We start from the raw sequence: 23913 nt of genomic DNA on the forward strand, positions 1-23913 counted from the left end.
CAACCGGGGAACATCGGTGGATACATGGCGATGAGCGGCTATTTGATTTGTTTTTTTTCTTTTCTTTATTTGTTGTATCCCTATACGAGGCTTGATATCCCATCCCTGCGCGAAGTCACTTTGTTTTGAATCCGTCTGTTCTTGATTTAATTATGATTCCCTCACGGTTATTGGGCATGTTTTCCTTGTTGCGCTAGGTTGTTCTGAGGCGTTTACCGAGCCAGTCTTTTCGTTTGGGCCTCCGGCCTCATCTTTTGGACATTAATTTACATCATCGTGCTATACTATGCAGGTCTTTCCCAGTACTCCGTATCAAAGCACCGAGTCCCGGAAGGGGATCCCTGAAGGATTTCCTGCGAACACCCTGAACCGGCTAGATATTGCAGATCAAGCATAATTTTCCAGCCACTCACGGGCTCTTCATGCGCCTAGACTTGTACATTTTCCCGAGTATCCGATGAGGTGGCGATGTATAGATCAGTCTCATGTTGAAGAGCCCAATTCACATCGAATGCAATTCAAACACGACTTCAAGGCTTGTAGTGAAGATCCAGGCACGAATCCGCATCTATCTTAGCATACGCACCTTGTACAACTAAAGCCTCTCAAACTATCACAAGCACAAGCACAATATACGTAGACATTGAAGTCTCGACCAAAGCTGCAGTCCTCCGCCCGTCTAGACCAACCAACACCTCCTGCATAATCGGGTTATCGCGTGGCCAGCCAAGCAGAAGCCGGGGAGCCTCGAATTCCCCCACTTCCGTGTGAGGTGCCCCTGCACGCGTTTTCGTCCTTGGGTGTCGGTCTAGCTGAGTCCAGAAGTACAACCTAAACCTTGGAATGACTCGGGCCATTTATATAGCAAGGATAGTACGACATGAAGCAATACTTTCCCCAGGTCATCAAAAACAACCTCTCTACCCTCATCTACTCATTCTCTCCCTGGATGTGTTCATAATTCCAATCTTGGAACCCCAAGAACCATGTCCGTCTTCACCATCGTCCACCGAGCCCTCCCACCACTCTCCCTCTGGAAGAGACGAACAAGCCTAAAAGGCAAAGCGCCTTCCACAGAGATCGAGATCAGCGAAAAGAACAACCTTCCAGAATCTACCCCTGTTCCAAACCCCGAATATGACCTCATGCACCGTGACGTCTATACCACCGTTCAGGTAGCGGTGAGCGCAGACGCAGAAACACAGCCAACCCCACCCCCGGAAATCATCCCGGATGCCAGACCCGAGTGCCGGGCTTCCTCCAGCGAGACACTTCCCACGCGCGCACAGCTCGCCCGCGCTGTCAGTTGGGCTAGTATTGTCCGCAGTCAGGATCGGTGGACTGCCGAGCAGGAAAAGGAACTCGTGCATGCGCAGAGACAGTTGGAGAAATGTCAAAAGGCCTGGAGTTCTGAGCAAGAGGTCTGGTTGGTCTATGTATGTTTTTTATTCTTTTCTTTATTCTATCTTCTTGCTTCCTTGGACTCAATTATTGAATGTGGTCATTTTTTCAACCCAATTGCGGAGTATGTTTTCGTCATGATACTCATGCATATCTACTTAGGTCCAAGCATTGAGCGAGGAAAAAGAAGCACATACGGGATTCCTCTCTGCTCGCCACCGACAACAAGGCGAGGAGCAGCATCAGTTCCGCAAGGCGTGGAAACGACGTCGATCATCGGGCGATGAAGAGTCTCACCAGTCTGAGACCGAGACTGCCAATCGACTGGGAAAATTGCGTCGCTTACAGCGCTATTCATATTCAGGGCAGCAATTGGGCGCTGGGACGGCTCTATCGGTTAAAGGATGATGTGGCTAATAATGTAGAACCTAATATCATGTAGCATCTTTCAGATTCCTGCAGAGCATGCCTAATAAGTACGCAGTAGTCGTTGTAATGCAAGTGTAGTATCGACAGTCCGAGATATCATTCTAGTCTCTTGGCTTTGGATCGATCGGACCAATCAGCTTTCGTCTGGCTTTGTTTACCATTGGCAAGACTGGAAAGAGCGGAAAGAGCGGTTGTTCTGTGGGGAAGGTACGATGTTCATAACTATGACCCTTTTTCGGCGTCGTGATACTTCTCATATCTATACGCTCAATAAACATTACATCTTTTATTCATGTAATCACTTCACTCATGTTTGGTAATATCAAAAGAATATCTAATTTGTTCAGTCTAGTCCTCCCAAATCTCCTTCAATAAACCCCCATGAAACCTCCACTCCAACTAACCCTTCTTCTCATGAGGCCATCTCCGAAACAAATCCGCCACAGAATCAATCGGTGCCGTGATGAGTCCAGCAACACTCTCAAAAGGCGGCTTGATAGGAGCATTCGGATGCGAACGTGACGGAACAAAAACCTTCGTCCTATCCAGCGACTTCGTCAACTCCACACTCTCATCCTTCGACAACATCCCCTCAAGCCTCGGCAATTCTACATCCTCCTCATGTCTAGCATGAATACCGAAGTCATCCATGAGACCACGGAGCGTAGGCACGAACCGCGGGTCTGTGGATGCTAGATCTTGGAATATCTTTAACTTCTCTTTGATACCTTGGTGCTCGAGTCGGTTTCTGTCTGCTGCTTGTTGACCGTCGGAGAGGGATGCTATGAGGGCTGGGTAGACGACAAGTTCTTCGCCGATGATGTGCCGGGCTAGCTCCCAGGTGAATTGGTTTTGGAAGCGGGTTTGTTCGTCTGGGTTGGTGGAGGTGAGGATCTTTTGGCTGTGGGAGAGGATTTCCAGATGGTCGTGTTTTATTGCTGGGAGAATACGGCTGTGGGTTTCCGGTGTTGAGGCTGCGTCGTTGAAGGTTCGTTCTTGGGGTGTGATGTTTCCGCAGAAGAGAGGTTTGTCTTTCTTCAATGCCATTGGGTGTGGTTTGAGGCGGGTGGGGAGGCGGGTTATGAGGATGCGAAGCATGCTTAGGCTTGAGTGTTTATCTATGGGGCATCCTTGCAGAGTTCACAAGTAGATGTCTGCTGGACAAAAGTAGTCGGCGACGAGTTCCGCTGCTATCATGATGATGACATTAACCTTGGCCCTCGGATTCCATAACTTACGTTTGTTGTATAGAAATACCCTTGTGTAAATCATATATAGACATCCCGGTCTTACCTGACTATCTTTTTAGTTATCCTTTTGGTCGTCTTTTCAGCCGTCTTTTCAGCTATCATTCCAGCTAAGCCGTGAACCGAGAATTAAGGATTGGGGATGCAAGATCACACCCTTAATAACAGTCGATTCTTCGAACATAGACCTAACAATGACTCAATACGTAACGTACAACTGAGCATGGCTTCAAATTGCTCTACCCAAAAACTAAAGCTCTCACCTCAATACTCTCCCTCCCCTTCGCCCCGTCGGGCGTCCTCTCATCCCAAAATGCCGTATGCGGCACCCACTGCCCAATCTCACTCCCTGGATTCCGCACAGCCTCTGAATCTGAGCACTTAAGCAGCAACCTTTCGTCACTCGTCATGCCAGACCAATAAAACCACTTCTGGCCCTTGTCAAATTTGACACCTAGAGTCTCGCCCGTGCGATTCGGATACCGATGCTGAACAGGCACCAGGTTATCAGCAAGCACGGAGCTCGCCGACGCAAAAGCCAGCGGAGCAGACTGTACAGGTTCATCTGTTATCGAGCGCCACACATTGACGATGCGGTATCGGCCCTCGAGTAGCTTCTCGACCTCTGCGTCATCGGCATGGAGGCGCACGCGGTCTGCGGCTGCGCGTGGTGTCTGATCCACATGAGCGCGATTCACTGGTTGACGAGGAGCGCCGTCTTTCTGTCTTCGGATCGTGTGGTCGAAGATTATTACTTTGTGGGTGTTTGGGATTGAGGATAGCAGGAGTGATTCCACTTCTGGATAGTAGTCTTCACGGATGGAGGTATCCGAGTTGAATGTTTGATAATTTGTTTTGGATGAGATGTGTCGTAGAGCTTGGAACGCATCTTTCTCGAGGGTGAAGCTCGACTCGGAGCTGCGGATGTCGGTGAGAGGGACTGATTGGGGGTGCTCTGTATAGTTCCGTTGAGGTTGGCCTGGGGGTGGTGATTCGACGTAGTTGTATGGAGCGGCACCGTCTAGCGGCGGTGCATAGAATGTAAGAGTTGCGGTTGTTGGACCTCGAGGGATGTAGGCTGAAGTCGCCATTTCGTATATTGATGGCTGTTGATATGAGGTGAATTAGAGAGAATGCGATTATGCAAAAGAATTGCGCTTTAACAGCAGGGATTCTCCAATTCCGACATCCCGAGGTCCATAGGCGGCATTTGTAATCGCGTGCGGAGACGACTGAGCTCCAAATGACACCATCGACATGGCCGTGACCGTGATCAGAGGACTTTCTAAGCTTGAGGTCGGGTAAGTGCCTAAGTTTGATCAGACCGAGGGATGCTCAGGCCCTGACCCTTTTCGGCAAGTACGAGTAGATCGCCGAGTAATGAAATGCCGAATGAATGTAATTATGCTTGCCCTTAGGCCTGAACATGTACCAGGGACCAGCATCAGCCCGAGGACAATAAACAAAACCGAACTCCTCCAGTAGCTAATATGACCAGTGAAAAAAATACCCCCTAACCGTATCCTGTAATATGAAAACCATCCGTCCATCCCGCCTTAAAGTACATCCTGAAATTCATGCATTCGCTTAATGGTTGCGGGTACGCTTGCGGCTGCGCTCGCGCTCCATAGCCGTGGGGGGGGAACATCTCCAATCCAGGGTGATGAGTGCCAGGTGTCCAATCGATGCCCATAGAAGGCGAGAAGTCGGGGTGCAGCTGACTGTATATAGCAGGGTCGGGCGGGTGACCATCGATTGGCTCCGTTGAAGCTGGAAGGGGTGCTGCAACAAGTTCGACTAGCGACAAGTCGATCCAGGAGTTTGGCTTGGAAGTGAGTCGGCTGATGCGAGCGCAGTCATCGTCAACTTCCTCGTTCATAAGCGCAGTCAGCGGGGGCGCATTGCCGTTTGGCCGAGCGTGGTGGTTGGAGAGGACGTGGTAGGGGAGGTTCGGGCGAGTCGCTGGCTTGTCGGCCAAGTCAGCGAGGGCACTGAGGGCGCTATGTGCAGCAGTGGTGCGCGTCGATCGAGTGGCGTGGAAGTTATGGCTTGCTGTGCGCATCATGTCGGCCGCACTAGGGGTGCCGTTGTCTTCGTGACCAGTGCCTTCGGGTGTGTCTTCGGCGTCAGTGTTGTTTCCGTTTGTCACAGCTCCAGACCCGTGGTCTGGGCGCTTGGATGTGGAGAAGAAGTGGACTGCCGCGACATGCGCCTGGTTTGCATGCGCGCTGAGCTCCTTATCGGTGAACAGCGAGTTGATCGAGTATGTAGGCGCCGTCTGCTCCTTTGCGATTTCAACCTTGTTGCGCTTGGCGGGAGTGGCATCGCCGGCGTCCCGCGGGGGCGTGCCTGCTTCCTCTTCTGGGGCCTTGCGCTTCCGCTTGTTCAGCTCCGAGATGACGCCATTTCCAAGCTCATCCAGGTCGACGCGGTGACGAGTGTGTCGGGTCTTGCGGTTGCTGTGGATACCTCCGGGGCTTGCGGGGTTGGTGATGCTGAACTGATTGGGGTGGAGAAGCAGGGCATTGGTGTCTGCGATATCGAGCTGCTCCTTTTCGCGCATGAGACGAGCCCGTTTGCTGGAAATGGTCTGCATCAATCGTTCGCGGAGGGTACTAGACAGCTGGTGGAATTCTTCCTTTGCGAAGTAAACACGGAAATCATGTTCCCGATTTTGTCGTTCGAGAATATCGTTGTATCCGTTCTGCGGCGAGAAAAAAAAGTCACTGGTTGTCCCAGCTTTCAAGAAACGGAGTCGCTGAGAGAGCTTACCATAGTTGACACCAATTCTGCATCCCGCTTCTCCTTTATCTCGTTCACTTGCTGCACAAATCTGGAGTACCAGTTTCCAGCCAGGCCTGCCATCTCCTTGGCGAACTTGCTGCCACCACCGACAGTTTCCTCGATCAGAGACGCAATACTCTCTGCGGTATCCGACAGTGGCCCAGTACCATATGGGTCGGCATTGTTTATGAGGGTCATATCGCACTGGAGAGCATGCAACTGCTGGCGGAACTGAATGTCGCGGTTGTTGCTGAACTGCCCGGTCAATTCCTGTAGGCGCTCCTGCAACGCCGTGCGGCGCTTGTCACGTTTCGAGGGAGCACCGCCAGCCCCACCGCCGGGGCTGAGAGGTTGGGTATTTGAATAAGACATGGTGCGTGGTGTATGTGGGCAAGATGTTCGTATTCGGGGTGGTGATCGGAGGAAGATGAGAGGGGTGGGTCACCGGTGTATTGTTTTTCCGTCTTTCCGTGTTCCTTCCTAACGGTCTTCAGCTTCTGTCATCGCAACTAGTTCGAAGTAAAGAAACGCGAAAACCAGGGAACACTGTGGCAGCTGTAAAGCATATGATCTCTTCTCATTTTATTCTTCTGTGTGAAAATTTGACCATGAAGAATCATCCAGACTTCAGATAATTGATCCACCAAAACCCGCTCTCGGGTCTATACCAGCGATCAATAGTTATGGAGTATAGTTACTATCTTTCAATTGAACATAGGTATTGATATGATTCAGACTAGTGGTATTGTATCATTGTGTGAGTCATGTTATTAATAAATTCATAGACTAGCGTAGGATTGTCAAAGAATCAATACTTCATGAGCCATAGTATGGTGTTCAATTGACGTTCATACTCTCGTGAAAACTTCCCCCTCCTTTATATTATCATCGATAACCCATGAGAGCTCCTTGATAGCTCCTTGATCATTTCTCTTGAAATGTAACAACCATGCATGAGTCCCGTAGTGGAATAGCCCTCGCTTCATCCGTTCCTCGGCCGAAGGCAAGAAAGAAATTGTATCATTGTGATAATGCGTCAGCATGTGAGTTTGTGACTTCTTTCCATTGATATTGAATTTGAGAAGCCCGTCGTCCATGAACACCTTGAAGAGAAAGGCACTTGGGGAATGAACGTACGTTCCGGTGAGGTCTTCGTTCGGCGGCGGAATGGTATTCGGAATTTTCTCCTTTTCAAGTGTTTCGACGAAGTTGTGGTATCCCGACCTCCACTTTTTGGCTGTTTGCTGAGCAAGTGAAACGATGTCTGTTTTGGTTTCGAGGCGCAAGACAACCTGCAGGAGTGTTTGAGCAACCCAATCCGCAATATCGCCTTGCGAGATCGAGTTCGTCAAGACCACAATTGCTATCTGTTCGCTCGGCAGCAACATAATACAATGATTGTAACTAGGAATGGCGCCGTTGTGATAGAAGACAAGTTGATGGTCGGATTTCGAGCCAATAACTGGCATTGCGTTTACTAGGCCTGGATTGAACCTGATCTTTCCAAATTGTGCTGGTAGAGTGACTTTAGCAAACCCAAGACCATACAATTCGTCAAATGAGGCTGATTTGTTGATGAAGCTGTGGCCAAATAGAATGCTGTCTAACTGGCGAAGAGGCGATACTTCGCCCTGAAGACTCGATAGCAAGGCATCACCACACGAGAGAAGATCGTGAAGTGTACTACGGACTCCACCTGCCGGCGACATAAGGCTCCCATCCGTGAGCCTGACGTCGCCAATACGCCGTTTTGTCTTGTCATCTAGGACAGCGTACGGCAATGCTGTCGAACCCGCTGGGATTTTAGATTCGATCACTGAGGATTGAGTCAAGCCGACCGGGCCGAGGACGTGTGACTCTGAAGCTTGGCCCCATGACACATTCGCGGCTTGACCAATAATCTTACCAGCCAGAGCGTACATCCAGTTGTTGTACAACCACTTGGAACGGGGTGGGTACAGTGCTGGCAAGTGCTTGCACATAGCAAGAGTAAACTCTTCTGGTATGTTGATCTCGTTGTCTGCACCAAGCCATAAAGCATCTAATCCAGGCAGACCTGTTTGGTGAGACAAGATGTCAATCAATGTTAGCTGGTCAGCGGGCATTGGGCCGGGGAGCGAAGAGAGCTCAGGTAGGTATTTGGTGATGGGCTCGTCCCCTTGAAGCTTGCCCTCATTGACTAGTTATGCGATAGTAGCTGCAACAAAAGCTTTTGACAAGGAGCCAATCGGGTATCGTGTTGTAGATTCAGCAACTCGCTGGTTTTCAACATCTGCGAAGCCCGAAGTGATGCTCAAGGAGAATTTGCCCATATTCAATGACCCCGACAGACATGCCTGCGGCTCCCCCAACTTTTTGGAGAGCATGTATTGAAGAGACGGCATCGTGGAGACTTTTGCGCACCTCGTGGGTTGGGAAGGACGGTGTGATGGGTGATAAACGGAGCTGGGAGGTAGCCATGGTAAGAGACCAGAAGAGCTCCATTAAAGCTGCAAACATCTTGTATTCTTGCTTCAGACTTTCAGTCAGAGTCGCAACCGTCTCAGCGACGGCGGAAAGTTACGTTTGGGATAATAGATGTAACGCTCTCGTAGCTTCACTTGCTGTAAAACAAAACTGAGTCTAACAAAAATATTCAAAGCTAGATATGGATCAAAGAGGGAATTCAGAAATCGAAGAGATGGAGAGAGGGGGCAGGCGCCAGCAGACGACTCGATTAATACCGAGAGCTTGGCCATGTTTGTTGTTCCAAGGTTGGTGTTGGTGGTGTGTTGGGGGTGTGTTGGTGCTCATAAGCCACACATGTATTCTAGGTGACCAACTAAATCCAACCCTGCCCAGGTATTACCTACAAGTCTCAGTGCCGCGCTCACGCGCGGCCAAAAAGACGACGATAGTTACTTGTAAATAGGGGTAGTTATTTATTAGCTCAATCTCATATTTCGATTGGTAAAGAAACAGAACTATCAACAACTTTGGGATCTTTTTTTAACGGTCATTCTAACTATCTTTCTAACTACTCCATACTCTATATCTTTTAAACTGTCTTTTTTGGCTGTCCATTCAAAGTTCCAACTAATTGTCAGCTTATCATAATTAGTCGAGAAATGGGAGTCTTGGCTAAGCCGTGAACAGAGAATTAGAGATTAGGGATTACATTGAACACTACTCTGTATGCAGCCCCCTACAAGCAAATCTTGACAGAAAAGTATCTCCCTCAAAGGCTTGTACCTCAGAGCCTTCCTGCAACGACTCTATACACTCTTGCTGCAATATCGCAGGCGCGATGCATATATAGATATCACACCTGGGCAGCATTCCCAAAAGAACTAAGCGCTACGCTAGCGTAGCCAAAAAAAAAAAAAAAAAAAAAAGCAATGACGAAATAGCCAGAGTCTTCCAAGGTTCCTGAAGATGTCACATATAATCTCCGAGACTCCGGGAGCATCAGAAAGACCGGTGAAGCCTAAAATCAGCCTGACCCCCTCGACCCCAGCCCCTATCCTAAGCGCTGAATTCCATATCGATAGCGACTACGAAGATGAAACAGAATGCAGTTTATAGCAGATATATTTCCCATATTGGGTGTATCTATTATCTATCATCAAGATAGAAACATCATAAAACCCCGCGCCAACAACCAGGGTATTCATAGTTCATTTCAAGATCCCGCGGGGAGCCGCCCCGAACGAGTCATGCAAGATACGCAATTCGCACCGAAAGCCAAAAGCCAGAAAAAAAATCCAACACCGGGGACGCCTCCGTGGCTCCCATTATTTTGGGGGGAAGCGTTTGTTTAAAATATGCTAAAGGGGAAAAAGAGGGAGAGAGGGAAGAAGAGAAGAAGAAGGGTGGGTGTTGGGGGTTAAGGGTGAGATCACGAATGGATCTAGTTGGATCGACGGATGACGAAGACTCCGAGCTCGATACCGTCTCGAGGCTCGTTGTCTTCGCCGTATCGTCGTTTGCGGATTCCGTCGCAGATCTCGCTCAGAAGTCCTGATGAGGTGACTTCTTTGCTGCCCATCATGCCGGAACCGGGGCCCATCGACTTGTGCGAGCGTCGGCCGTTCTGCCAGTATAGACTGAGGACCTCTTTCATGCGGGCTTTCTCTTGGTGGATGAACCATTCGGACCATTGGTTGCGGTCAAGATGGGTGCTTCCGCGGCCAGCATCTGCGACGTGGAATTTGGAGGAGGGAGAGCTGAGGGACTCGCAGAGTGCGACGATGTTCGCCTTCATGGTGGCGAAGTCGTCCATCTGGGAGACCGAGGAGAGTTTGCCGAGGTAGCGGCCCACGTCTGCGGAGAGTTCATTCACCACGACGAGTTGGCGGAGGAGGGGGTCGAGAATAGGTCCGAGGTATTGAGATTTGAAGGTCGATGCACCCTTCTTGGTAGGGTACACGAAAAGGAGGGAGCCGCCGTTGGGCGACAGCTCGCTCATGCGATCAACGAGGAACGACGGACGGGTGGGACAGAACACATCACGGTATTCTTGAGCGGAAGGTGGAGGGAGATAGCGCTCGAGAACGGAGATGTGGACGCTGTGAGGAGGCACGATGGGCATCGGGGCATGAGTCATTTGCCGTTGGAGGGGACCACGGTAATCGTGATAGGCTCCGACGACCGCCGCACTGGAGAAGACGGTGGCATTGAAGTAATCCTCCGCAGAAGTTGAGGAGCGCGGTGTGCTGGGTGGAGAGTGGGGGAGATTCGAGAGACTAAAGTGCTCCGGCACTGCGTGTGTGACATTGATATATGGAGATTGGCCAGGCTGGAGGTGGTTGTGGACGGCCTGAACCATGGAGCAAAAGACGCTGTCGGTTTTAGGTAATGACACCGACTGATCAGATGTTTGAGGATATGGGAGGGTCTGGGAAACGATTTTGACAGCCTCGCCTCGAGGGTTGGCGAGAGAGAGTGAAGAAGCTGAAAAAAGACGAACATCAGTGATTGTTCAGGAAAACACAAAAAACACCCGAAACTTACCAGTCATATTGATGCCATGATCCAGCCATGACCCCATATCTTGCTGGCAGTCCATATCATCGCGAGGTCCCGGACTACCGCCGGAGCTGCTGGAGCCTCTATGTGATAGCCCATCTGATGGGCTGCTCAATGTATCTGACGTTCCATTTGTCGAGGAGTTGTCCACGCTCGGCGTGTCATCCATCATGGGCATGTTGCCCGGATGGTGTGTATCAAACAGCAACATCTCAGACTTGGTATCCCAGGCTACGGGGATATCGTCCTCAGGCGGCGTGGGGGGTAACGTGGTGGGGTATTCGCCTTGGTATGCAGGCGGAGAGTTCCACGAGGAAGAAGCAGTGAGAGGTCTCGGCCCGCGAGACACGGTGGTAGAAAGGCGAAGGCGAGAGTCGGCGGATCTGGTGCGGGATTCAGACCGAGTCGACCCATGCGAGGACCGGTGTTCCCAGGATGGGAAGTTCACGGCCACGCTGCTCTTCGAGAGGAAGCGGGAAACGGGGGAGGGACGTGTCCGCAAAGATCCCTGGGAGGCTCGACGACGAAGCTTCGCGGGGTTCAAGGTTTCTTGCAAGTCGGAGTTATAGGCAGAGTCGTTTTTCACAGGTGCATGCATGGTCTCAGAGGGAGAGACGGGCCATTTTCCATTGCGATTCATCCAGTCAGTTTGGAGCGGAGGGAGGGAGATGACGGTCGGCATGGGAGCAGAGGCCGTGAGGGACAGGGGAAATGATGAGAATGGGAAAGAGTTTCGAAAAGTCAGAGGAAAGAGGTTCAGTATTAAGAGGAAAAGAGGGAAATCCTATGGACGTGGAGCAAGCAGGTATTGGGTACCCAGGCTCAGTATGGGCTGACAGGCACAATTGCAGGTACTGAGTACACCGGGGCTGGGCTAGACTCGGAAAGGTGGGAAGAGTCTAGACCTTCAAAGTCATGGAGTCATCGGTTCCGTGGAAGTAAGGGATGTCCTCGTTCTATTCTCTTTTATTACCCTCCGTAATTAATTCCCATATAAGATCTATAGATTAATTTTTGATTATCAAGTTTATGTGTTATGGTGAAGTGGTTATGTTGTTCTGTGACTATGACTGTTAGGTGTTATTCTTACGATGCTAAAATTGTTGCAGTCTAGAGCGACCGGTGGCTTGTCCTTAGCTCCACGGGGGGGCGATCATTTTCGGTTTGTGCATCGGGTTGATGAGTCGCTGACCTCCTCATTGCCTGAACCAGACTCCAGCATACACTGTTAATTTGTATCCATTTTTCTCCCGTCCCCCAATGTGTGATCCTGGATGATTGTTTCGTACCGCACAATGCCGGGCCTAGACGAAGTATTCACAACCCTTTGGGCCTGTACGGCTCACCTATTGGACTGTCCGTTGGATTGACCTTGGGACTCTTGCGCATAGTCCCGTTTCCGGTCTCGCCACTGAGGGGTTGGGCATCGGCAACTCGTAATGCAAATCTAATTTTCGTGCCAGCGCATATATGCACATTTATACTTGGGACTTGTTATTCGATTTAGTACTCTAGTATTCTAGGTGTACTTGGTATTCTGTACGTGCTTCCAGACTAATCGACTACTGCGTCTTGCGTCTCAGCTTGTAGCTTAGTCATAGTCTCTTTTCTCAAGTCCCTAAATGTCCGTTACGGTCTAGCCCTAGATCGTGACTCTCTATAGTTCGCAGGAAGTTCGCATTCCAGACCCTGAGCCCCGATTAAGTGGCATCTGACAGGGCCCCATCCACAGATCTGGCATCATCTGAGGCCGTTGCGCCGTTGGGGCGTTAATTTCCACCGTGCACCCAGATCTGGTTCACTTCCCTGTTCCATCTCCGGACTGCTCCACCGTCTCACTTAGAGTGTCTTGCCACTCCCGTTCAGCTCTGCCAGTGGTGGAATTTCCGCCTGGGAGATTGGAGATCACATATTGTTTTATCTCAACCTTGCACGGAATTTATTTGTGACACTGTACGTGGATGCATGCGTGGCCCGGACACCGTGTTACCATGGAATCGGAACTACGGAGGACTGGTTTATATTGCATGACTGTGGAGAGATACTATAAAGATATGAAATGTCATCCATGGATGTAGTAGAATATTCTGGTAGACTGATATTAAGATTAAGATTATTCTAGTTAAGTCTGAGGAAGCCTGGAGAAATCTAAAATTTCTGAGCTCATGGTAACCAGATAAGAGTTGACCGTGGTCTGGGGAAGCTTTCCCTCACCCACGGCTCTGGAGTTGATTGCATCATGTCTACTCCAGAGGCGTGGCGACCCTTGCATATCGAGTGGGATCTCGGTCGCGTGCTTGGCCATGTGCCAATATGGGTCGGGAATAGATTCCGTGATGTCCCTTAGGTTCCTTAGGTCCGGGTCCAGAGGTCTTTCAAGACACAGTGGACATTGGGTCTGGTGGCTGTCGAATGGACTAGCCCTGTAAATCACATGTGTGAAGTAAATGGAAAGGAAATTGCGCATGACAATCATGTCATGGCTCGCAAATTGCCCCTTCATGAAGTCAGCGACCGGCGTCGAGACTTGGGCGCAGTAGTACAGCCGGCCAGCGGCTGTCTCATCTCCGAGCAGGTCCACAGGGAAGAACGGTATCGCTGCTCTTCCCGAGTAAGTCGCACCTGCTTGCGGGCGAAGCTGGACGGCTTCAGGGGGATAGTGCAGGTCGCAGAGCGGTTGGCGTAGACGGATCCAGCGGCCTTGGCCGAGACATGAGGGTTCTCCAGGTTGGCGGTGAGTTCGTAGCATTGACGAACGAGCTGGCGCACGCCGTCAGTCAATCGCGAAGCACGCTCCTCGATATCGGGCCAGAAAGCATCGCCCCAGAAAGGGTCTTCGCAGACGGCGGTCTCGAGCGCGGTCAACCAGCATTGGAAGCCGGAACTGGCGCCCGCCAGCTGCGAGGCAACAGTCACAAATCGGATAGTGGGCTCGGAGTGGAGGACGTGCTGGACGATGCAGGCTGGGCAGCGGGCTGTGAGGTACCAGTCGTGTTCTTCGGTGAGAATGCAGTTGAGCCAGGCAAAGGCGGAGCGAGCTTCGCCACGGAAGGCGCGTTCGGGTTCGGCGCCCTTTTGGCTGGGGAGTGTTCGGGCGGCGGTGCGCTCGGCTTGGTGGTTGATCAAGAAGAGGGGGACGAGGAGGGTGTGGATGATATCGCGGTGGAAGCGGAAGGTCTCTTGTTCGTCCGGAGTGCAGGAGAGTCGGTGGCAGGCGCAGAAACTCGGTCGCTCCATGCCGCATTCTTGGCGGCGCAGCTGCTCACGCATCGTACTGAAGGCCTCATTACGCTCCAGCTCGACCTGGTCGTAGTGTGAGATGTGGAATGGAGATGCCATTGTGTATGAAGTGCTAATTTCCAGTGGCGAGATTATAGAACCATGTCGTGAATAAAATCCAGGGCGAAAAGCATATAGAAAATAAAGGGTCCAGAAAAATCGCCGGAAACGGGCATGTTATAGTCTCTTTCCCCCTTTGCGGAAACGTCATATCGTAAGGGCCATGGCTTTCCCGTTTTAGGCCGTTCAAAGGGCAAAGGAGATGATCTTAATGGCTGGCTCCACTAGCTGACGAACACTCTGCGTATCCCGACGATCATTGGCGGATTCATCGGAATGGAGTGGAGGAGTGGAGATTGGAGAGAAGTCTGGACTGTTGCACTCCAAGTACTACACTGTACAAGCACTCCAGACTGGAGCAAGTCAAGCATTTGTGGTTTCAAGTATACGTAGTACTTTGTTGACGTCTACATGCTCTTCTCCATCTTTGGCAATATACAATATTTCCCTCCCATCTCAAGTTTTTTGATTATACACCTACTCCTATCTCACAAAAGGGCCCCCGTTCTAGCCCTCTGTGGCGACCGCCGAAAACCGCCCAGTGGGGTAGCGTGGCTGTCTCGTGGCTCTTAAAAAAGAGTCGATCGCATGGCGTTATCCCTAACTACAATTATTGACCGGTTGAGGTCTCGCTATAGGCTCTACAAGATACTACTCCGTATTGATTGTAACCTTGGATTTTTTTAGCTGCCCAACAAAGAAAAATCATCGCACACTGATCCCATATTAAAAAAAAATCTCTCAAATTTCTCTGCCGATCGATCATCTGGTGCCAGGTTTGAAGTTAGCATATCTTTTCCATCTCCAGTGCTAGTGGGGATTAGGGGTCTAAGTCTAGAAGAGAAGTGATTGACAGGGTTTCGCAATGGGGTACTCCGGAGTACTCTCGGTACTATTGCTGCTACTATAACTATCAGTGTATACTCCTATACATTCCCAAAATTATCGAATCTACTCCCTACTCGAGTATCTACAAATAGGTAGAACAGTGGCAAACCTCAATGTCTCAATGTCTCAACGCCTCAATCGGATCTTTATTTATAGTCGGGCTCGGTAAATTCCGGGTAAGGAGAGACCCCGAGAGGTCGATATGCACAACCAACTTTCAATATTTACTCCGTACATTGGGAGTCTTCTAATTTTGGCTATCAGCTCTACCTGTACGGAGTAAGCAGGACGTAGTACTACATGCGTGTGATATCTGCATCGATGATCCGTCCTGCGTCCTTGTATCTTCAAATGTCGGGCTCTGGACTAGGGCTGGGCCCCAACGGTTACCCGCGCTAAGGCCACGCTAAGTACTCTTTGGGCACCTAACCGGGGGGACTCCATTTCCTGCTCTTATACTCTCCAATGCGGTGCGACAACTACAGATCTAGGTCGTACAGTAAACAAACAATATTCGGATGCGAAGTACTCCCTGACAAGGTTTCCAAAATACTCTTTCAAGTGCCTAAGTAAACTCTCGGAATGAATTGAAAAACATTGAGCCTATCCCTGGCATGTCGAAGAATGAAGCACGCTAGTTGGAAATAATGGTCCTGCAGATAATTTGGTTGCTAGAGTCGCAAATCAAGGAACCGGCCTTGTTAGCTTCAAATTCTCTGCTCATTTTCCTTCTCGCCCTCGTTTGTTGCTTTTTTGGTTTGTACCTGCCTTCATTCTTTCGGGCAAGGACAAACTGAATTGTCGCAGTTCTGCTTCTCTTTTCTTCTTCCAAGGGTTTCTTTCAACCTGTGCTAGTATTGTATTCTCCAGGTTTGAGTACTATTCTCTTATTCTACACACTTAATCATGTTGTCTTGGGCACTCGCGCCGTTGCTGCTCGCTGGCTTGCAAGCCACCACCGTGAGCGCCATCCCGAGTATCTCGGCCGTCGGGTCCAAGTTCTTCTACGAGAACGGCACCCAATTCTACATCAAGGGTGGGCTTATCTCCTGTGATGTGCCAAGTACTTGGCTGACCCCAGACAGGTATTGCTTATCAGCTCACACCGGACGACCCACTGGTCGATACTGCCCAATGTAAGCGTGATATCGCCCGCATGGCCGAGCTGGGCACCAACGCCATTCGGGTGTACCATGTGGACCCGAGCGCGGATCACAAGGGCTGTATGACGGCTCTGGCAGATGCAGGTATGGCCGATCGCTTTTCGGCTCCCCGGTGACTGGTACTGATCGTCTTACAGGAATCCACCTGTTCGTGGATCTCGATACTTTCACCACTCAGATCGAACAGGTATGTGGCCCACTTGAGCCTTGAGATGGGGAGATGCACCTGCTGACCTGACCGACTGGTCTAGACTAATCCTCACTGGAATGAGACTCAGTTTGATCGCTTCAAGGAGGTTCTTGATGAGTTCCAGCAGTACAAGAACACTGCCGGTGTTCTCGTCGGAAATGAGGTCTTGACCACCCCCGAGGGCGTTCCCGCGGCTCCCTATGTCTTGGCTGCTGCCCGTGATGTGAAAGCCTACCGTGATCAGAAGGGCTATCGCGAGATCCCCGTCGGTTACTCCGCAGCCGATATTGCTGATTTGAGACCCATGCTGCAGAACTACTTGGCGTGTTCCTCCAATGCCTCCGAGCGCTTGGACTTCTACTCGCTGAATGCATACGAGTGGTGCGGAGACTCGACCTACTCGCTGTCTGGTTACAGCGCACTGCAGAAGAATGCGACTGATTACCCCATTCCTATCTTCTTCTCTGAGACTGGCTGTAACACCGTCAAGCCGCGTACTTTCGGGGACCAGTCCGCTATCTTTGGTGACCAGATGGCCGATACTTGGTCTGGATCCATCATCTACGAGTGGATTGAGGAGACAAATGACTACGGATTGGTCAGCTACGGCGCTTCCGTCGACCCGTCAACTGCCACTGCCACTGACGTCCAGGACGGTTTCACTCGCCAGGGTACTCCAACCCCGATCTCTCCCGATTTCCAAAACCTCAAGTCTCAGTGGGCTAGCCTGAACCCAACCGGTGTTGCGCTGTCTGCCTACAAGAAGAGCGCCTCTAGCGCGTCTCTCGAGTGCCCTGCGTCGACCTCTGGTGGCTGGTCGATCAACCCTAACTCGCCGCTTCCTACCCTGGGCCAGACCTACAAGAAGGGAGACGACGAGTACACTGCTACCACTACAGCCGGCGGAGCTAGCTCCACCGGCTCCTCCACCACTGCCTCTTCCACCAAGGGCGCTGCCAACGCAATTGCCGCCACTTCGCCAGTCACCGAGCGTCTGCTCGCTGGCTCTCTTGTGCTCTCCGGCCTGGTTGGCGTTGTTGCCTTCTGGCTGTAAATTATCTCATCATCCCTCGCCGAAAAATTGGTGAGACCACTGTATTGATATGCATCAGCATTTGGAATAGATGGGCCCCAACACATTGCATCTGCTGGACCTGCGCATACAGGTTATGCCATCTTAGGTCTGTCTTTCACGAAAACGAAGTATACACAAGAAATGAATTATTAGTGCTGAACCAAGTACCCGGTCAATAGACCCTCGTGAAAACATAACATAATATACATCTGCCCAGATGGGCATCACCGACTAAAATCATTAAACGTCAACCCTTCCATCCCCGTGATGTTCACATCCAACTCGGGCAGATAAATTTGAGGCGAATCCTGCTGGACCCGTATATCAGGCTCGGAGTCATATCCTGATTCATAATGTTCGTCTTCACTCTCCGTCTCATGAGTGCCTTCTTCTTCTGGCACGTGAATTTCCTCCATCTCTTCCGGAACAATACCGCAATCAATAATTGACTCCTCATCATCTTCAATCTCATCCTCATCCTGAGTGTGGCTTTCATCCCCACTGGCATCCCCAAACCCGAAATCAAACTCAGAAGCCGACTCCGACGGAACAACAGATGGCGCAACATACACACCACTCTTCCCATTCTCTTGAATAACCTCCAATCCCTCCCTCTTAACCTCTTTAACCTTCTCATCCTTCCCCTTCTCCTTCTCCTTCCCCTCCCTCAAACAATGAACCACCAACGTCCCCTTCCCTCCACCCCTCTCAACAGCAGCCGCAAAACACCTCCTCGCCCTCCTCGCAAGCGGTCTCTTCCCAGCCTCAGAATCCAACATAGCCCTAACAGCAATCAACATCCTCGGCACAGCCCAAAAAGCCGCATCGGACCTCCTATCCCTCCGACACCGCTTCAACGCATCACCCTCCAACAACGCAATCCAACTCTGCACCTGCACCGCATTGCGCGCGAGATGGAAGCTCGCATCTGCGATTCCGCCGCCGCGACCCGCTGAGCGGTTCCGGGCACTGCGGTGGGATGCAAAGGATTGCAAGGTGCGTTTGTGGAGGGTTGTTAGGATGTCGAGGGTTACGGCGGCGAGGGAGAAGAGGTCTGCTGGTGATTGGGGTGGGCCTGGTGTTGGGGATGCGGGGAATGGGGGTGCGATTGAGGGGGCTTGGCTTTGGGGTCTAGAGGTAAAGCTTGTGAGGGATTGGGCGGATTGGGAGTGGCGGAGGGGGATTGTGTTTGGGGAGAGGGTGTTTGGTGGGATGTTGATATTTGGGTGTAGGGATGATGGGGAAGGGGGAATTGAGGGGGTGGATGTTGAAGTTGAGGCTGAGGTTGAGGTTGCGTTTGAATTGCATGATGAGGAGTTTGAGGAGGTGATTGAGGGTGGTTTGCGTCTGGGCCAGAGGGATGAGATGCGGTGCTTTTTGGTGCCTGGGTTTGAAGGTTGGCTGTTTGGACCGGAAGATGCTGTTGAGGCTGTTGATGATGAAGAGGATGAGAAGGCGATTGAGAAGCGCGATGGCGAGCCTGGGAGTCCAATGCGGATGACGGTGCCTTTTGATGCGGCTGAGTCTGGTCGTGTATGATCTGGGGAGGAAAGTGGACTTTCGCTTAGAGGTGCGAGGGCCAGGCGGGCTGGCTTTTGTCGGCGCTTCGTACGCCCTCCTGAGGCTTGGATTGTCTGGACTTGTTGAGGCTTTTGAGGTGCAATTGGTGCGGCGGTGCGGATCCATCGCTCCGGTGCTGAATAGTTGTAGGCCTCTAGGTCGTTTACATGGGGTGGTGCAAGGAGAGAGTCGAGGGCTTGGAATTGGCCCAGACAGATGTGGAAATCGGCGTCGATGAGAATGTTTGATGGGCGGATTGCGCCGTGGGAGTAGCCGCGGGCATGCAGCCAGGAGACCGCTGATGCCAGACAGTGTGGCCAGGTGATCAAGATCTGACGACGCTGTTCTTTTTCCAAGCGCTTGAAGGACAGCGGCTCGTCTGTCAGGAAACTGTGGAGGTTTCGATCTGCGGTGGCGCCAGTGAAGAGGATGCATACATTGTCTTCTTTGAGGTACGATGCGTACACTGAGATGAGGTGTTCATGGGACAGCTTTTTCAACTTGCGAATTTCGGCGAGGACCTCATCCGCTGAGAAGAAGTGAGGTGCGCCGCCAACTTGGACTTGAGTTCGCATGTATACACGGCAGAGGGAGCCTGCGAGGACGACCCTGTCGACCGTGTCGTCACGGCCATGAACGCCGCTGCTGGTGTTGGTTCGCACTGCCTCGACAGGGACGCCCTCGTTCTCAGTATAGACGACATGCTCTCCATCACCGATACCACGGACCAGGAATCGCCATTGCGCATGAAAGAAGCGCTGTTCTAACGCGAGGTCCTCGCCATACGGTGACAGATGCAAAAGATCGACACTGTGCTCGGCGACAGGCAGATCATCATCGTCACAAGACTCATTGACCAACGCGAAGATGCGATCGGGAATGCCGATCGCATCAAGGATCAGAAACACACGGCCGGCTTTGAGAATGATCCATTCCATGTACGTTTCGCTGGTCAAGCCCTCACCCCAGTCGGGTAATTCGAAGAGGCGCGGAATATTCTCCGGCTGCAGGCGGCTGACGATATACTTGGCAGTGAGGGTGGCCTTGATTCGTTCCTCGGGCCACCATAACGAAGTGTGCTCTTGTGAATGAGACATGGCGCTTGGGGCTGAAATGGAAAGCGAGAGAGGTTCTATATAGATAACCGTGCAGTACTGAGCGTTTTGCGGCTGTCAGTGCCCCTGGGTCCACTTTGGAAAGGAACACCCATGGAGACCCGGCTTATCATGGGGTAATCCGTGCTCCGTATCTGATGTATACTCCGGAATTGTCATATGTAACAGCCGCCAAAAAGGGCGAGGTGAAGAAGTTGATGAATCGGATTGTTCGCTGGCCAATCTAGGGCTGTTGGCTTATCTCGGCCACTCGCTGGCGAAAGATAAGCCAACTTGATGTCAGACCTCTCGCTGCAAGATTCACACTATTCTGACTATTTTCACTATTGAATATTAATTCTCGCAAGGAGATTTTCAATAATTGGATTGTTTCGTCTTTGTTTGCGTGGTGTCTGACAAAGCCAATTTTCCGAGCCCTGGTCTTCCTGAACAGGGTCTTCCCGTTTCGGCATGTCTTTCTCAGTTCACTTTCAGGATATGCCTGAGGTTGTGAATTTTCAGTCTGGGGACTCATATTTACATTTTCTTCCAAAGAATTTTAAGATCTCTATATTGTGATATCGGCAATGGGTCCTCGACTCGAACATGAAGCCAACATTCATGAGATAACTGTGAACTGACGATGTAGATGATCAATTGTTTTGCTCTTGCAAAGTTCAGCAGACTGTTCCTTCCCTCTCAACTATCACCAAGAGTTTTGAAAGGGAAGGCATGACTCGAGAGCTTTGCAGAGTCGCTCCTTCCCTTTGCGACCACTTCCTCGAGTTCTGTCACCTCTTTCCTCTCTCCAATCTCCCTCCACACCGCGTCCACTAATCCTCCACTTCTCCCAAAATGATTGTCATCACGGGTGGTGCTGGCTTCATAGGCTCTAACCTCATCAAAGAACTGAACGGTCGCGGGCTTACAAAGATCGTTGTCGTGGATGACCTGAAGGATGATGGCAAATTCCGCAACCTGGCCGACTGCAAGATCGCCGACTTTATTGACACCACACGCTTTCGAGAGATGATCCAGACTAATTCGATGTCTATTCGCCCTCGAATCATTTTCCACTACGGCACTCGCGACGCTGTCCCTTCCGAAATCACTGGCGAGAATAATCTTCTCGATACCCACTTCACATACCCGAAGGAGCTCCTCAACTGGTGCAAGTCCCACCAAGCTCGCTTCATCTACGCCTCCTCGGATAAAGTTTACGGCAATCATTCGGATGTCGGGGAGGATGCGGGGATGGAGGCTCCCATGAAAACATCAGCGTATTTCCAGATGCTTTTCGACCAGTACGTGGTACACAACACCGAAGTTCGATCTCCGCAGATTGTTGGTCTTCGCCTGTTTAGCGTGTATGGACCCAATGAAGACTACAAGGGAGAACGCGCCAGTGTTCCATTCCAATTCTACCAGAAGCGCAAGGAGTTCAAGGTCATCAAGCTCCTCGGAGACAACGATGGATACAAAGGCGGACAGCAGAAGCGCGATTTCGTTCATGTCGAGGATGTTGCACGTCTCAATTGCTGGTTCCTCGATCACCCGGAGATCAGCGGTATTTACAATGTCGGCACCGGAGTTGCCACCTCATTTCACGACCTCGCAACCCTTGTTGCTCGCTATTTCGGCAAACCAGAGGGATATATCGGCTCGGAGGAGTTCCCTGCTCACTTGAAAGGCAGGTTCCAGAATGAGACATGTGCCAATACAGCCAAGCTTCGCCGCGCCGGCTCCACCCTTCGTTTCCGAAGCAGCGAGGAGGGCATTAGGGAGTATATGGAGTGGCTTGATAGTCGTGAAGTCTCGCGAAACGACTCACCCAAGCTCCGCAGCAACCCATCGGAGAAGTAAAGTGCAGGTGGAATGGTGAGCACCTTGATGTGCGCTGTATCGTGCTCCGTGGTGGCTTAAAATTCTATTTAGTTAGCCCAGATTGATTGAATCAAAGTCACGAAAAGAACCCTTCTGTCCTAGTGCTCAGTTGACTGTCGTGAACAATCACCTCAAGTTGGATAGATGCGCGGCTCTAGCGCTTGTACCTCGGCATTACTCCGGCCCCCACTCTATCCACGTGGGGATGGACCCGCTTATCGTATGCGGTGCTTGCTCAATGCGGTTGCTTTGGTCTTGTGGCCTCGTGCTCTCCTGATATACTCGTCAATCGGCCTTTGGGGAATTGCTGCCATGACATCGACTTCTCTGACAGAAATTGTACCCCCTCACCCATTGCAAGAAATTGAACTCCAAGAGCCACACGATGGGGCCTTTATCAACCAAGAACTTGCCCCAACCGACCGCGGTCTAGCAGCATGGAAATTGCTAGGAACCGCCTTCGTTTTTGAATCATTGTTATGGGGCAAGTACTACATCGTCAGAGTCCTTGCAACGATCCGATCCTGACACAATGCAGGCTTCCCACTGTCTTTCGGCGTCTTCCAGGACTATTATTCCGAGCTCCCGGAATTCGCAGATAGCCGTTACATCTCCGTCGTTGGGACCGTGGCGTCGGGAATCTCCTATCTCGGAGCCCCGTTGACAGCCCCATTCATCAAGCGCTATCAAAGATACCAGCGACAGATGATCTGGATTGGATGTACTGTTTCCGCTAAAGTCAATCTCTATGCCCAGGTGTCTATGCTGACTCCACCAGGGCCAATCTGTATCCTCGCTCTCGTCGCTGGGTCTTTCGCGAGTACGCTCGAGACCCTCATCTTGACTCAGGGTGTAGCCTACGGCGTCGGTTTCCTCATATTTTATTATCCCATTCTCAACATGGTGAACGAATATTGGATTGCGCGCCGCGGAATGGCTTACGGTCTCCTGTGCAGCGCCACTGGTGTTTCAGGTGCCGTGATGCCATTCATAATGGGGAAGATGCTGGATAAGTACGGCTATCGCGTTACATTGCGTGCCGTCGCTGTGGCGCTTTTCATATTAACGGGTCCATTAATTCCGTTCCTGAAGGGCCGACTCCCTGCATCTAGACATACGGCCTCCGCCACAGCTAAGTCAGATTGGAGTTTCCTGCGAACTCCTTTGTTTTGGGTATACTCAGCTTCGAATATTGCCCAGGGCCTCGGATATTTCCTGCCGTCGCTCTACCTTCCCTCGTATGCTAGATCTATTGGACTGAGCAATACGGAAGGGGCATTGCTTTTGGCGCTGATGAGTGTTGCCCAGGTAGCAGGGCAGTTCACTTTTGGTTTCTTATCCGACAAGAGTGTGTCTGTGAATCTCCTGATTACCCTATCAAGTGTTGGTGCAGCTGTTGCTGCGTTTACGATTTGGGGATTTGCTCATTCGTTGGCGCCTTTGGTTGCGTTCGCTCTGATTTATGGGTTCTTCGGTGCCGGATACGTCGCTATGTGGGCAAGGATGTCTACGTCCGTTAGTACAGATCCGACGGCCACTTCGATGATATTTGGATTATTTTGCTTTGGAAAGGGAATTGGGAATGTGGCGACTGGCCCTCTGGGTGGTAACTTGATTTTGCAAGGAGTTGAGTTGGAGAACTATGGCTTGGTGAAGTATATGGCTGTGGTCATTTTCACTGGTGCCTGTATGGCCCTTAGTGCTTTGGTGGTTTGCTCAAGGTCACTGTGGAAGATTGGGCTACGGGATTTACCAAGACGATGGATGTATGCTTGGTTTTATTAGCACGATTTTTGACTCTTTTCCACGTTCTTCCAAGACTATGTCAACCTTCCAAGGTTGGTTTCATGTC

At 51.0% G+C, this 23913-nt stretch overlaps 11 protein-coding genes across 11 annotated transcripts; 4 read left to right on the forward strand and 7 right to left on the reverse strand.

Annotated features, from left to right (window-relative positions):
- Positions 1-986: 986 nt before the first annotated feature.
- N7506_002552 (uncharacterized protein) lies at positions 987-1809 on the forward strand (the record flags this gene model as incomplete). The annotated part of the gene is made up of 2 exons (XM_056951847.1): positions 987-1436; positions 1564-1809. The coding sequence occupies 2 exons, from the start codon at positions 987-989 to the stop codon at positions 1807-1809; spliced, it is 696 nt and encodes a 231-aa protein (XP_056814998.1).
- Positions 1810-2229: 420 nt separating this feature from the next.
- N7506_002553 (HHE domain protein) lies at positions 2230-2928 on the reverse strand (the record flags this gene model as incomplete). Its single annotated transcript, XM_056951848.1, has 1 exon — positions 2230-2928. The coding sequence occupies one exon, from the start codon at positions 2926-2928 to the stop codon at positions 2230-2232; it is 699 nt and encodes a 232-aa protein (XP_056814999.1).
- A 388-nt stretch (positions 2929-3316) lies between these two features.
- N7506_002554 (putative methyltransferase) lies at positions 3317-4168 on the reverse strand (the record flags this gene model as incomplete). The annotated part of the gene is made up of 1 exon (XM_056951849.1): positions 3317-4168. One exon carries the CDS (start codon positions 4166-4168, stop codon positions 3317-3319), a length of 852 nt encoding a protein of 283 aa, XP_056815000.1.
- Positions 4169-4590: 422 nt separating this feature from the next.
- Positions 4591-6233, reverse strand: N7506_002555 (Sds3 domain-containing protein; the record flags this gene model as incomplete). The annotated part of the gene is made up of 2 exons (XM_056951850.1): positions 4591-5781; positions 5850-6233. The coding sequence occupies 2 exons, from the start codon at positions 6231-6233 to the stop codon at positions 4591-4593; spliced, it is 1575 nt and encodes a 524-aa protein (XP_056815001.1).
- Positions 6234-6709: 476 nt separating this feature from the next.
- Positions 6710-8245, reverse strand: N7506_002556 (serine hydrolase domain-containing protein; the record flags this gene model as incomplete). The annotated part of the gene is made up of 2 exons (XM_056951851.1): positions 6710-8040; positions 8194-8245. The coding sequence occupies 2 exons, from the start codon at positions 8243-8245 to the stop codon at positions 6710-6712; spliced, it is 1383 nt and encodes a 460-aa protein (XP_056815002.1).
- A 1505-nt stretch (positions 8246-9750) lies between these two features.
- On the reverse strand, positions 9751-11550 carry N7506_002557 (uncharacterized protein; the record flags this gene model as incomplete). Its single annotated transcript, XM_056951852.1, has 2 exons — positions 9751-10793; positions 10854-11550. 2 exons carry the CDS (start codon positions 11548-11550, stop codon positions 9751-9753), a joined length of 1740 nt encoding a protein of 579 aa, XP_056815003.1.
- A 1817-nt stretch (positions 11551-13367) lies between these two features.
- On the reverse strand, positions 13368-14207 carry N7506_002558 (uncharacterized protein; the record flags this gene model as incomplete). The annotated part of the gene is made up of 1 exon (XM_056951853.1): positions 13368-14207. One exon carries the CDS (start codon positions 14205-14207, stop codon positions 13368-13370), a length of 840 nt encoding a protein of 279 aa, XP_056815004.1.
- Positions 14208-16001: 1794 nt separating this feature from the next.
- Positions 16002-17502, forward strand: gel6 (putative 1,3-beta-glucanosyltransferase; the record flags this gene model as incomplete). Its single annotated transcript, XM_056951854.1, has 4 exons — positions 16002-16131; positions 16181-16342; positions 16396-16445; positions 16510-17502. 4 exons carry the CDS (start codon positions 16002-16004, stop codon positions 17500-17502), a joined length of 1335 nt encoding a protein of 444 aa, XP_056815005.1.
- A 245-nt stretch (positions 17503-17747) lies between these two features.
- On the reverse strand, positions 17748-20180 carry N7506_002560 (protein kinase domain-containing protein; the record flags this gene model as incomplete). The annotated part of the gene is made up of 1 exon (XM_056951855.1): positions 17748-20180. One exon carries the CDS (start codon positions 20178-20180, stop codon positions 17748-17750), a length of 2433 nt encoding a protein of 810 aa, XP_056815006.1.
- An 852-nt stretch (positions 20181-21032) lies between these two features.
- N7506_002561 (uncharacterized protein) lies at positions 21033-22040 on the forward strand (the record flags this gene model as incomplete). The annotated part of the gene is made up of 1 exon (XM_056951856.1): positions 21033-22040. The coding sequence occupies one exon, from the start codon at positions 21033-21035 to the stop codon at positions 22038-22040; it is 1008 nt and encodes a 335-aa protein (XP_056815007.1).
- Positions 22041-22373: 333 nt separating this feature from the next.
- N7506_002562 (major facilitator superfamily domain-containing protein) lies at positions 22374-23846 on the forward strand (the record flags this gene model as incomplete). Its single annotated transcript, XM_056951857.1, has 2 exons — positions 22374-22559; positions 22629-23846. 2 exons carry the CDS (start codon positions 22374-22376, stop codon positions 23844-23846), a joined length of 1404 nt encoding a protein of 467 aa, XP_056815008.1.
- Between the last annotated feature and the right edge of the window lie 67 nt (positions 23847-23913).

The sequence above is a fragment of the Penicillium brevicompactum genome (genome assembly GCF_028827555.1).
Source record: "Penicillium brevicompactum strain IBT 35665 chromosome Unknown utg000001l_segment0_segment1, whole genome shotgun sequence".
Taxonomy (NCBI): domain Eukaryota; kingdom Fungi; phylum Ascomycota; class Eurotiomycetes; order Eurotiales; family Aspergillaceae; genus Penicillium; species Penicillium brevicompactum.